This window comes from Harpia harpyja, chromosome 7, assembly GCF_026419915.1.
Source record: "Harpia harpyja isolate bHarHar1 chromosome 7, bHarHar1 primary haplotype, whole genome shotgun sequence".
Taxonomy (NCBI): Eukaryota; Metazoa; Chordata; class Aves; order Accipitriformes; family Accipitridae; genus Harpia; species Harpia harpyja.
Genome location: NC_068946.1, coordinates 36504775 through 36518985, shown reverse-complemented (window position 1 = coordinate 36518985; position 14211 = coordinate 36504775). Strand labels below are relative to the sequence as shown.

At 42.1% G+C, this 14211-nt stretch overlaps 1 protein-coding gene across 5 annotated transcripts in view; it reads left to right on the top strand.

The window, feature by feature from the left end:
- The window catches only part of CSRNP3 (cysteine and serine rich nuclear protein 3), a 112981-nt gene that overhangs the window by 23551 nt on the left and 75219 nt on the right, over nucleotides 1–14211 (top strand). For 3 of the 5 annotated variants that reach the window (XR_008235955.1, XM_052792213.1, XM_052792214.1), the window contains exon 2: nucleotides 6299–6469. Coding sequence is in view for 2 of the 5 variants with exons in the window: in XM_052792213.1 (XP_052648173.1) it covers nucleotides 6322–6469 (148 nt within the window). In the remaining 3 variants the exon portion in view is untranslated. Of the gene's footprint in view, nucleotides 1–6298; nucleotides 6470–14211 lie in introns of those variants that run through there. The other 2 variants (XM_052792218.1, XM_052792217.1) reach the window with 2 other exon arrangements.

Below are 14211 nucleotides of genomic sequence, written 5' to 3'. Positions count from 1 at the left end.
ATTTTTGTCTGAATTAATGGAGTCCTTTACATGAATAGTCATTTTCACAAGCAAATAATATTCTTTGTGTGAGTGATGTCACTGTAGATGCTTTTGGTTTTGACACCCCCCCCCCCCCCTTTAAAACTTGGTTACACAAGGAGCAAAATAATTAAGTGCAATATGTGGAACCAAGCAAACACCTCGATTAGTTCACGACCGTCTCTGCTGCTGATGCTTATTCAGCAGGTAAGAAAAATGCCTTTAAAACCAAGCTTTGTTTGCAAGCTAAGAAAAAGACCTAAATTCAAAAAGACTATTAATCACGACAAATAACCCAAACATCTCTGCTTGCGAGCATCGATGTTCATGATTTCACTGTGAAATTATGTGCCAAGTCTCCCTAGCATGTTATAGCACATGCTGATTGACCAGTGGGTGGGAGTTGTTTGTGACGAGTACTTTCCAGTAATGTTTTATGTGTAACATCTGTTTTCTGCATCCTCCTGTTCAGTTTGCAGTCATTTGTATGGAATTGGTTTTTGTTCAGAAGCAAATCTGTATTGCTACTACAGACTTTGTCTAAATTTTTTCCATACTTAACAGTTGATACATTTGAGACCACGCAAAATGCAGTGTGACTCATAGGTCAAGTCTTTGCTGCCTGCCTTTTATTTTTATTTTTATTTTTGTTTTTATTTTCAGATAAGAATTTTTATCCAGGTGGATTTTATCATGGTATGTGATCAGATCTCAAGAAGGAATTAGTACAAAATAAGGTTTCATAAATGAATGAGAAGCAATTAATTGGATTTCCCCCCCCCCCCTAAATGCCAGTGTGTTCTTGGACTTTCTCTCTTGTTTTTCCTGAGCTTCGGTCAATAACTGATTCCTATAGTGAGGCTTTTCTGTAAATCATGAGCATATATAATCTGATGCAGGGTCCTATTTTATTATTTCATATCTGTTTTGTTATGCTTACTGCATATGGTACATATTTGAAGTTTATGTTTTCACAGGTGTGTTCCATACTTGTTCAATTTCCCATGTGATGTTGTATGAGCTGTATAGTGTATACTGTATACTATAGTGCTGAATTCTGCAAAACAGTAACTTATTTGAAGATTTTGACTAGGATGATAATGTCTTTGGATTTGTCTTTGTCACTGCACAAAGATTTTGTGAATTCCCTATTTCCATATTGCAGCTTGTTGTCTGTTTTATTAGTATCTTTTAGCACGTTTCAAAGTACTAGCTGAAGTACAAGTTAGAAGAAATGCTTTTACCTCTCTCTATAGGGCCTATCCAATGTGGTCCTGGTGCTTTTGGTTTGTGGATTATTGGTTTTTTGTTGTTTTACTTTTTTCTGTCCATGGGTATCAGTGAAACACTGAGGATATGGCAACTTAAAGTTAGGTTTTGTAGAGCAAATTTGACAGTGTATGTTATGGGGATAACATCATAAGAAGATGCTTCTTTTGGGACCACAGGTAATGCACTGTCACCCCTTCTCTCCACTCAGTAATTCTAACACCACTCTTTTTGGGCTTTTCACTGGGGTTTGGAGATACCTGGTTTCTAAAGGACTACTGCAATGAGATTGTTACGATGGTTTTCTAAAATTTCCAGCCTTTTCAGGTACAAGAGAAAATCAATCCAGTCAGGCTTTTGCTTTTGCATTATTTTACTTTGTAGGTTCCAGGTAGCGTTGTGACTGTTTTAAATGTATGCCCCACATTTACATGGGATTTTTGTCTTCTAGTAATAACACGTTGCCTCTGAACTTTAAATGTACGATGCCTGCCAATTATCTGGCATCGTAGCAAGGCAAAGCGTGTTGCCATGGAGCTTTGAGGACTTGCTTTGCCAGTCAGCGTACCTGCAGCTAGAGAACTGGTTAAATGATCTCTTCGTAGGAGTAGTTTCTTCAGCGTGGAGGAAAACTAGAAAAGAAAGGAGGAGAAAATGGATGGGGGGGGTGTTTAAGAAAGATATACTGTTCTCGCAGCCCACATCCATCATATGCTTCTGCTGTGTCAAGTTGCCATTTCCTTGAAGAATCCTTAATTGCACCAGGCAATTGGTGTTTGAGCTCACAACAATGTGTGTACCTGATTTTCCTTGCTTTAATACTGTTCCCTCTGTTTCAACTTCATTTTGCTTTGCTGTGGATTAATGCCATGTTAGCATGGTGAGGAGCATGGCAGAGGATGATGTATCACATTGCTGTGCAAGGATTTTTTGTTGTGAAGGATATATCAACAAACAGGAAAGCTTCCAGTGCCTGCTTGTTACTCAGTTGTGTGAATCAGCAGGATGCTGCTCCAAATTAATCTTAGCTACTAGACAGCTTATTTAATAATTCTCCAGAAAGGTCTGTTTCTAATTGAACTTTTCAAGCCAACTTTCTCCCTTTTTCACCTAAACTGACAACTTTGATGTAGCAGATCTCTAACTGTAGTGGTGGTTGTTTTTCAGTGTTTGCCTCTGAAGGCTGGACCTCACTGGTATCTTACTGGAAGTCCAAGAATATTGACTTACCACTTTGTGCATTTGTTTCTCTTAGTCATGTGATGTTGTTTGATTCCTATAGTCAGTCATGGACTTTTGTGTACTGGATTCTATGCAGAAATATGCACATTTGCTCATTTTTCTTCAGAATATACATATTTCTATAGTACTTCTGTGTTTGAGATTATTCCCATCCTGTGTGACGTACTGTCTTGCATGCTATAAATGACTTTTGTGTTAGCAAAATTGTACCACTGTGTAGTTATATCACCCTTATGATTCCTGTTATCAGATATGGGGTTTATTTATTGTTTTACTTTCCATTCATGTGTTGAAAATTTGATTTGTGTAAGTCTTTGGTGCCTTGTCCCCTAAACCTGTAGAGTCTTCAGTTCACGTGAGGTTGGATTTGGATTTCTTTGTGCCTGCAGTTGCTTCAGTTTGATTCCCCAAAATCTGAAATTACTGATTCAGTCGTAGCTATGGTGCAGGAAAAAGAACAGCAATTCGAGTTCCCTGTCCTGGTTCCCCGATTCTGGACTTAGGGAACCTTTAGAGATATCACAGACTTCGTGGCCTCATTGCTGTTAGAAGTTTGACTGATGCTTATTCCTGTTGGTCTCTGTCTTCCACTGGGATATGCAAAATAATGCCTTCATAAACAGCATTGTGTTGTGTGTCACCATGCTTATTATCTCCTAGTTCCTGGAGATGTGGACCTCATTCAGGTACTGCAGGATGCCAATGTAAACGAGGCGTGGGTTAAATGTATCAGATAGAACATGCCTCGTGCTACTGTGCAGATGTGCCTCCTTCTGAAGAATATTGGCTTATGGAGCGGCAGCTGTTTATACAGATGTTATTCTAAAGGGACCTCCTGCTGGTACATAGTGTGTACAAACAGTTTTAGATCTCTTTAATCTAGCTCTGTGATAGTCAAGCTCTTGAGTAATGGAAGCGTCTCCTTTCCCCGTGTAGCGTTTTCCTGGGGAGACTTGATACCAGAGAGACTAGAATCAACAGATCTCAGGCAAGTGGCAATGCCTAAATTTTATCGTGACTACTTTGTCAAACAACCTTTTTGATAATCTTCCTGGAAAAGAATCAGAATAAAAATTGGGCAACAGTGATACTAAATGTATATAATGGATAGCTATGCCTTCTTTATGTGTTGCAGTGATACTCAGGTTCTGCAGTATTCCCATACCTCCTGGCTTATCTTGATCAGCTAGCTGGGTGTAGAGCTAACCTGTATGCCACTTCCAAGGATCCTGGGAATCGTTTGTTATGGTTCATTACATAAATCTTTTTAATGAAATGGCTTTGCTGCTACCTGGTCATGACATTTGGTGCAAATGTAGGCTATGCTAAATGCAAGCAAATTTAAAACCCTTTGGTGTGAAAAATATTTTTCTGCTATTAGCTATAAACAGTTCTGGCTATTGAGACCCTCACTATCTGCAACGATTTTGCTGATGTGCAGATGCATGTTAGTCACCCAGTCACTGTGTGGTATACTTGCAGAAGACAATGTCTGACAGAAGGGCTTTTGTCTGGAAATCATCTGAGGCTATGAAATTAGTTCTTGCTCTCTGACAGCCTGCACACTGGTGATGATTGCAGCTCTTAGGTTTGCCTTGCAGTGCAGTTGTGACTGAGGTTCTTGGGACCTGGAACTTCATGACTCCTGTAGCCACAATTTCAATGGGCTCCGATGTGGATTTGACCTAGGTCTCGCTTGTATGATAAACTCTTTGTCAGCCCATTTCTCACTCTCTTCACTGAGATGTTTGAATGTAAGCATTTTCTTTCTCACACTCCAGCTGCTTCTTTACCCTCTTCTGCAGTCAAGCTATAATCCTGTGGTTTTGATATTGCAGGCAGTTGCCATGGAAATAATGGTGATTTCACAATTTCAGTGTTGTAAGCACTGCAGGAGGCAATGGAAAAAGGTGGTTGGCAAGAGATACAGTGAGGACGTGGGGGACAGTTCAGAGGAGTTGTTTCTGAACCTGGCTTTGGGGGAGGAGGGGAGTGTCTGCCCCCTCTTTATTATTGTGGGTTTTCAGTGTGTGTGTTTTGTTCTTTTCTCTTTTTTCCTTTTTTTTTTTTTTTTTTTTGTAAATGGGATTTTTATTAAAAGGTTGATGCTTAACTATTTCATGTATTCTTACATTTTTTGCAAAGGTTATTACAAAGTGATGCTAAATGCTACTTTCCTTGTCCTCAGAATAAAAATACAATGCTTTGCAGTTTATAGTAATTCATTTTTGGACAAAAGGGCAAAGGTTGAGATCTAAGCACATTCTGTTTAAATCATGTCTTTAGCCTGAAGAAATCCCTTTCAGGAAAACTTTTTTTTTCATAAATAGTAAAACAAGCTGAGAACATCAGGACAGCCATATGCATTTAAAACTGTGTGACTGACAGTATTCAAACCTAATATATTTGTTATTTAATTTTTAGTGTGCTCTGCATACAAACAAGTTTGGTGCTGAAGATCATCTTACACAGCATCTGTTCTTAGCATTATGTCGTGATTCCACATCTATACTGAAATCTTTTCTCTAAATTAGACGGAACCATAAAGGTAGAATGAAACTTACTGGAGGAAATCAACTTTGTTATAAAATGAATTGAATTGGCAGCTTAACAAGCTGAAGGCAAGTGGCATTCAAAAGAATGAGAATTTGTGATACTGTACGCTTGAAAGCATCAAACAGCAGCCTTTTTTCCCCAGCTATTTACAGCAACATTCCATTGATTAGTGTAGTCAGAGAGTAGATATTATCTGTAACTTTTAAATTAAGATCTTAAAATTAATTTTCAGGCTTCAGTAGGATGTAATCAGTAACGATGGTGACAGTAAACTTTAAGATCTTCTTTTAATTGAAGATAGAGAAAAAATTGTTTCAGCCTATCAGATGCAGTAAAATGATCTAGGAATTGCTTTAAAAATATTTTGATCTTTTTCTGCTTGGTATTCCATAAATGGAGATAAGATGACCAGCTGTTATATATGAAAGGGAAACAATAAGGAATGTTCAGCATGACTCTGGCTTTGTTGGGCAGTGTTACTAGGAAGCCAAGTTCATAAGGATAGATTCAGTCCCTTGATACTTTACTTGTGTGAATGGAAATAGTCTACGTGTCAGTACTCATACCTGAATTTCACAAAAGCGAAATGACAAAAGGAGCTAGAACTGTGTTGGCAGGGTCTGATCTGAAAAGATGCTAAGTATCTCATGCTCTCAAATCTAATTGAGAATGTGGGTATCTGATAGTACTGAGTATTACATAAATCAGACCTTTAAAATAAATCAAAAGAGAGAACATTTTCTTTCTGAAATATATTTATGAGTGAACACTGGTTTTTGTCATGTAATGTTTCTTGGTGCCAAGTAAGTTTTTAAGTGTTGTATAAAGGTGCATTTCTGCTGAATTATATTGGATTATATATACTTTCTGCTTGGCCCAAATTTGCTGCATAACTGAAATACTTACATCTTTTTATGCATGAGATTGGTTATAGAATTTTGCCTGCACTGGTAGAATATAGGTAGCATTTACCTACTGTCTTAAGAAGGAAAGACTGCCTGTAAGAAAGCCAGTGAGATGATGAATATACTGATGGTAAGTATTTTTGACTTCTTCCTGGAAAAGTTGTTTAAAACCCTTGGTAAGGAGCCATTTAGCTACAGGTAGTAGTATCTGATTTGATAAATGAACTCCTCCATGATAAATGAATTTGAAGACCTGGACAGCAGGCAGGTGTTTCAGTGCCTTGTTGTCTCTGTTCCTGTTACAGGTGCATGTGACAGCATTGCAGTGATGAGTGGAATTTTAAAGAGGAAGTTTGAAGAAGTTGGTGGCACCTCACCTTGTTCCTGTGTGTGGGAATCAGATGATGACATTTCTAGCAGTGAAAGTGCTGACAGTGGAAGTAATGTCCATCCATCTACTTCTAATCATTTTACTCGTAAGTACTAAAGTGGTGTGTAAAGCTTGATACTCCTTTTTATACAAGCTAAGAAAGGGTCATCTTACTTGGAAGAAACACAGTGTAGGCTATCTGCTTTTATTTTGAAGCATTTTTCTGTTTTATTACATTTAAATGTTGACACCGTGAGGAGGTACTTTTTTGAAAAAGACCTATTTCCTCTGGTAGTTGTTGTTTATGTAAAAAATTTGTATGTCAGAGTGAGTTTCAGAGGAAACTCTACTTTTTTACTATATCATTTACATCTGGATAGTGTGAAATGTTTTAAGTATATGGGAGAACATCTTCCATTTGGGGTGATGATTTGGGGGAAGAGGGAAAATTGGCAGTAACAAAGGTTGAAGGCCAGTGCTTCTGCTTGACCCTGTCTGTTCAGAGTTGAGAGTAGCGTGCATGATCTGTGACAGAATAGCTGATCCCTCTGATCATTCATCCTGCCACCTGAGCCAATGCAACCACACAGCCCTCAGTCCTTTTCTTCCACTTATTACAGGAGTACACAGAGGAAGAAATGTGTAATTCTCCCTGAGAAGATGTTAGATTCATATTTGATGTCTCCATGAGACACTTGAAGAACAGAAGTGCTTTTCTTGTTCCCACTCAACTAGCTGAACATGAATAGTTAATTTACAGCATATTTTTCTTTTTGACCTCTCAGGTTGAGGTTACCCGTTACTAAACTCGCAGAATTTGTGGAATCTACATAAAGCCTCATATCTGGAGTAAACCATGTGTGTATATGTGTGATGGGTTAACCCTGGCTGGATGCCAGGTGCCCACCAGAGCTGTTCTATCACTCCCCCTCCTTCTCAACTGGACAGGGGAGAGAAAATATAACAAAGAGCTTGTGGGTCGAGATAAGGATAGGAGAGATCACTCACCAATTACCGTCACGGGCAAAACAGACTCAGTTTGGGGAAAAATTAACTTGATTTATTACAAATCAACCGGAGTAGGGTAATGAGAAATAAAACCAAATCTCAGAACACCTTCCCTCCACCCCTCCCTTCTTCCCGGGCACAACTTCACTCCCGGATTCTCTACCACCCCCCCCCAGCGGCACAGGGGGACGGGGATGGGGTTTACGGTCAGTTCATCACACGTTATTTTCTGCCGCTTCATCCTCCTCAGGGGGAGGACTCATCACACTCTTCCCCTGCTCCAGCGTGGGGTCCCACCCACGGGAGACAGTCCTCCACGAACTTCTCCAACGTGGGTCCTTCCCACGGGCTGCAGTTCTTCACGAACTGCTCCAGCATGGGTCCTTTCCACAGTGTGCAGTCCTTCAGGCACAGACTGCTCCAGCGTGAGCCCCCCACGGGGTCACAAGTCCTGCCAGAAAACCTGCTCTGTGGGCTCCTCTCTCCACAGATCCGCAGGTCCTGCCAGGAGCCTGCTCCAGCGCGGGGTTCCCACGGGGTCACAGCCTCCTTCGGGAACCCACCTGCTCCGGCGTGGGGTCCTCCACGGGCTGCAGGTGGATATCTGCTCCACTGTGGACCTCCATGGACTGCAGGGGGACAGCCTGCCTCACCATGGTCTTCACCACGGGCTGCAGGGGAATCTCTGCTCCGGCGCCTGGAGCATCTCCTCCCCCTCCTTCTTCACTGACCTTGGTGTCCGCAGGGTTGTTTCTCTTACATGTTCTCACTCCTCTCTCCGGCTGCCGAATACCGCCGTCCCAACTTTTTTTCCTTCTTAAAAATGTTATCACAGAGGCGTTACCACTATCGCTGATTGGCTTGGCCTTGGCCGGCGGCGGGTCTGTCTTAGAGCCGGCTGGTATGGGCTCTGTCGAACACAGGGGAAGCTTCCAGCAGCTTCTTACAGAAGCCACCCCTGTAACCCCACCCGCTACCAAAACCTTGCCACACAAAACCAATACATTCCACCCCTCGCCTCTGTGCATCACATTTTTAAGAACTATCATTAAAATCTACATTCATCACACAAAATCTTCACTCACATCAACAAAAAAGAATTCCCCACACCAAAATCAAAATAATATCATCACAAAACCGACAAAAAGTGGACAATTTACACACAATCCACCCCTCGTCCCTTCACCACAATTACAACAATAAAAATTCCCCGCTCGTCATGCAGCTCTTAACTCTCTAGCTGCGTTCAGTCCATGTTTTGCCCGTTACCTCTCTCAGTTACTATCCTTATCTCAAATTCCTCACTTGCCCGCATTCTCCACCAAAAAGACTGTGATGGGTTAACCCTGGCTGGATGCCAGGTGCCCACCAGAGCTGTTCTATCACTCCCCCTCCTTCTCAACTGGACAGGGGAGAGAAAATATAACAAAGAGCTTGTGGGTCGAGATAAGGATAGGAGAGATCACTCACCAATTACCGTCACGGGCAAAACAGACTCAGTTTGGGGAAAAATTAACTTGATTTATTACAAATCAACCGGAGTAGGGTAATGAGAAATAAAACCAAATCTCAGAACACCTTCCCTCCACCCCTCCCTTCTTCCCGGGCACAACTTCACTCCCGGATTCTCTACCACCCCCCCCCCAGCGGCACAGGGGGACGGGGATGGGGTTTACGGTCAGTTCATCACACGTTATTTTCTGCCGCTTCATCCTCCTCAGGGGGAGGACTCATCACACTCTTCCCCTGCTCCAGCGTGGGGTCCCACCCACGGGAGACAGTCCTCCACGAACTTCTCCAACGTGGGTCCTTCCCACGGGCTGCAGTTCTTCACGAACTGCTCCAGCATGGGTCCTTTCCACAGTGTGCAGTCCTTCAGGCACAGACTGCTCCAGCGTGAGCCCCCCACGGGGTCACAAGTCCTGCCAGAAAACCTGCTCTGTGGGCTCCTCTCTCCACAGATCCGCAGGTCCTGCCAGGAGCCTGCTCCAGCGCGGGGTTCCCACGGGGTCACAGCCTCCTTCGGGAACCCACCTGCTCCGGCGTGGGGTCCTCCACGGGCTGCAGGTGGATATCTGCTCCACTGTGGACCTCCATGGACTGCAGGGGGACAGCCTGCCTCACCATGGTCTTCACCACGGGCTGCAGGGGAATCTCTGCTCCGGCGCCTGGAGCATCTCCTCCCCCTCCTTCTTCACTGACCTTGGTGTCCGCAGGGTTGTTTCTCTTACATGTTCTCACTCCTCTCTCCGGCTGCCGAATACCGCCGTCCCAACTTTTTTTCCTTCTTAAAAATGTTATCACAGAGGCGTTACCACTATCGCTGATTGGCTTGGCCTTGGCCGGCGGCGGGTCTGTCTTAGAGCCGGCTGGTATGGGCTCTGTCGAACACAGGGGAAGCTTCCAGCAGCTTCTTACAGAAGCCACCCCTGTAACCCCACCCGCTACCAAAACCTTGCCACACAAAACCAATACAATATGAGTAGCAGTAAGTGATCTGGACTTTATCTGACAATGCATATGTAGCAGCTAGAAGGGTGTCTGCATTTTTTTTTCTTTTTTTTTAAATTTTCTGTCTAATAAATCTAGGCTCAAGCTATTTGTGAATTACAGCTGGCAATAGGGTTAGTGCAGCTCCTTATCTGAAAAGGAAAAAAGCTCCTCTGGGTAAAGGACAGTTCTGTATTGCCTTCTCTTTGAGTGGACTTTTCAAAAGCACGCCAAGGACTTGGGTGTTCAGCTGAGGGTGGTGGTGAAGGTGCTCCTTGAGGGTGCACCACAGGAGTCTGTCCTGAAACCTGTCCTGCTTAACATCCTTATTGATCACCTGAAGGAGGTGACGGAGTGACTTGCATCAAGTTTGCAGAGAACATTGAGGGGAATAGTTGATGCCCTTAAGGGAAAAGCCCCATTCAGAGGGACCTAGGCAGGCTGGAGGAATGGCCTGACAGGAGACACATAAAATTCGGCAGAGACAAATGCAGAGTTGTGTACGTGGGAAGGAAGAGCCCCTTGCAGTGGTACAGGCTGGGAGCCGACCAGCTGTGGAGCAGCTCTGCAGAAAAGGCACTGGCGGTCTTGGCGGACAGAGAGAAAGGTGAAGGTGAGCCAGCAGTGTGCCCTGGCAGCCAAGAAGGGCAACAGCCTCCTGGGCTGCATGAACAGCAGCACAGCTAGCAGTGCAAGGGAAGCGACCATCTCCCTCAGCTCAGCACTCATTAGACTGTACCTAGAATATTGTGTCCACGTTTGGCCCCCCCAATGCAAGACCGACATTGATAAAGTGGAGCAAGTTCAGCAGAGAGTCACCAAGGTCATGACGTGACTAGAACACTGACCCTGTGAGGAGAGGCTGAGGGACCTGACCTTGCTCAGCCTGGAGAAGGGGAGGCTGTGGGGGGACCCAATAGAAACTGTGCAGTACTTTTGAGGAGCTTACGCAGAACGTAAGCAGGCTTTTCCCAGTGGTCTGTGATGGGAGGGTGACAGACAAGGGATGTAGATGGAAACGAGATCTTCCAACTGAATGTGAGGAGAAACTTTTCACCATGAGGACAGCTAGGCACTGGAACAGGTTGCCGAGAGAGGCTCTATAGTCTCTATCCTTGCAGGTTCCCAAGACCTGACTGGCTAAAGCTGTGAGCAGCCTGGTCTGATATCTTAGCTGACCTTGCTTTGAGCTGGAGGTTGGACTAGAGACCTGCTGAAGTTCTTTCCAGCCTGAATTATTTTGTGGTTTTATGGCTTGTCTGCATCAGAGATTCAGAGAGAGCTGAAGTAGTACTGCTTGTTTTTATTCCAGAACCAAGTTCACTGGTAAGCAGAGAGTGGTAGCAGCAAGCATGTGTCTAGATGCGGTTTGTACAGTACTGTGAAACCTCGACTGGACTGCTTTTGGGCTGTTCTGATAGGTCTGTAGGGAACTGTGTTTGCTTCATCAATTTACTCGCTCAAGTCTCTGCTAGCTCTGAGATCTATTTGCCACTTTACACTGCCAAATGCGCGTGTGCATCCCATGCTCTTATTTGATACTTCAGTTTTGCTGCCTCACCTCTGTGAGTGCCGGCAGCCGGTACTGAGTCGTTTTGAAAAGCCTAGGTTTTCTCTAGGCTTCTTGCTGAATTAGAGTGCTAGTGGGAAGAACAAAGACTGGGATGATTTGAGACACAGGTAGATGTGAGATGTCTCACTCCCTCCCCCTCCCCAAATCATTACCCTGCTTTGATTTTACTTGAGGCTCTTGCTGTTGGCTCTTGGAACTTGAACTCTGCAGATTTAGTGATGGGTTTTTCAGCCTGGAATTTCTTCCACTTGGCAGTCTGCCAGTGCTTTTGTCTACTGAATAGGCTTCAGGGCATGATGCAGATACATTTATTTTGCTTAGCTTTCATTTGTTTTCCATTTTTTGTGTGTCGGGTGGGGTTTTTTTTTTTTTTTTCATTGTTTCATTCTTGACAAAGCCACAATCTATTTGCTTATGTTTCTGTAGGCAATGGCAGTACTTTTCTAATGCAGCTGTCTAGGTAAGTAGTTTGTAAGTTTTTTGTGGAAAAAGAAAAACCCTAAAACATCCCTGACTGCTGTGACAGCAGACTTTATAAATCACAAAGTAAATGAATTAGTTTAAGTGTTTTTGTAAAGCAGAAATAAACAAGACAGATTGAATTTAAGGAGTTTGGCTGTCCATAGTTGAATCTTGTACAATTTGATGGCATCAGAATAGAATCTACTTCTTTTTACAGTGGTGTTTACATAGGGTGGTGAAGAATCAGACCTATAGCCCAAGAAAATGTAGTATTTCATGTAAATTAGCTGAGGAACTTCTGGCTACTTTCCTGTTTGTTACCTCAAGGAAAATTCAGCAATTCCTATATAACCGTTTTATTTTCCCAATTTTACTAGCATCCATTGTTTTTTGGAAGTATACTTTTATATTTTTCTGGGGAGAGTGGGTTTATTGGAGTGATTAATGCAACAGATTACTACCTACTAAAGGTTTTTCAGAGGATCTGGAATTACACATTTTGTATCAGAACTAATTTCTTTTCAATCAGATTCTGGCAGTAGCGGTTTCCAGATTCCTGTCCTCTGTTGTTGTTTTCTATTAGTCATCAGCTTCTGCAAAACCCAAATGACAAATTTATTAACAGTCCAAAATCTCTAGATGTAAAATGGAAATCAGTAAGAATATTTGCAAATAAAGATGATTTGTGTGAGAAAGTTGCGGGATTCGGTTGGCTAATGTTTGAATATGGGGCAAAACAAGGAAACATGCCTTGCTGTTGCAGACAGCTCTATCCTCACTAGCATATGTTATACGCCTAACAGCAGGCTTTTAGAATATGTAAGACGTGTTTTCTCTAGCCTCATCTGAGATCAGTGTAAAATTCTTTCCTCCTCAGCCCACTTTATGCAGTAATGTGTTTGTTCTGTACACATGTTCCCTGAAGTCTGGGCTCCTACTGTGTGCCCAAAGCTGCTCTGCTGTTCACAAAAATCTAAAAAGATTCGTATAAATTCTTCTCACTCTTCTTTATCAATACATGTGCAGATTCATCGCTTCTCCAAGGGACTGCTGAGACACACAACAGCAATCTAAAAAAATCCTCTATTATGCCATGAGCTCCAGTAATCCCTGTCAGTACACAGTAATTCTTTGTGATAGTGGAATGTAATATTATAACAGTATTTTATAAGCTGCATGTAGATTAAGATTGTTGTTAATAATTAATACTCAACATTTTACATTAATCTTTATATTTCTTTTTCTGTGATAGCATGTTTTATTAAAAAATAAATGTTGGCCATATCCAAATCAGTTAAATGATTACAGTAGCATTATATTGCTTTTCATTTCCTCAATGGCATCCATGGAAAGGAATGTGCCTTTTTCAATAAATAAAGATACAGGTCTGTGTGCATGTGTACACATGTGTGCCTATATTTATAGCTTGAAAAAAGCATAACTATACGTGTGTGTGTATATGTAATTTGAAAAAGCATATATATGTGTTTGTGTACATATATGTGTACAAGTGCAGTACATGTGGTAATGGCACACAGAAGTGTTGAGTGATACTTTAAATGTAAAGCTTGTGACAGAATGCCACAGAACTGAAGTGAAGAGTGAGAAGCTACAGGGTTTTATACATATTGTTACCAGTCACGGTAACTAAAGAAATACATCTCTCTCTCTCCGCCTAAGGTTTAGGGATTTGTGTGAATCATGTACTACTTTTCTAGTAAGAAGCCTGCACAATATATGCAGGAAACCAATTCATGCCATTCTTGTTAAGGAGACGTGATTTGTGGTTGTTTCTTTGTTCCTTGAAGAAGTTTATTATTTCACTCATGGATTGTTTGCTAGTCATCTTACTGGAATCAGGATTTCACTTTGTTTTAAATCAGAACTTTTTTCTAAACTCATGGTTAGGGAAGTTCACAGGTGAATTTGTGTTGGCCCAAACTTTATCTCAGGTGCAACTGGAAAGTTTCTCTAATTTGTCAGTTAACCTTCTGTGGATTGCTGAAGCACACTACAGACCAACTATGCTCATCCCTGCCATTAAATATAATTCTTAAGCAGGGTGGGGGGGGAATGTCAGTGAAGTTGTTTAACAGGTCTGGAAAAAGCTAGATGCAATCATGATAAAACAGAGTTTTAAATTTAAGATAATTCTAGGAAAGCATAGGGAACACCAGTACCTGTTTGCTCTCTATTCAACATATGTGTACCTAGTTATTTGAAAGAATAAATTAAAGCTACAGAGTGAAAATATGCCTGAAGGAAACTAGCTGAAAACAAAAAAAAGTCCCTTAAATTTCTCAGTAAAACTCAAT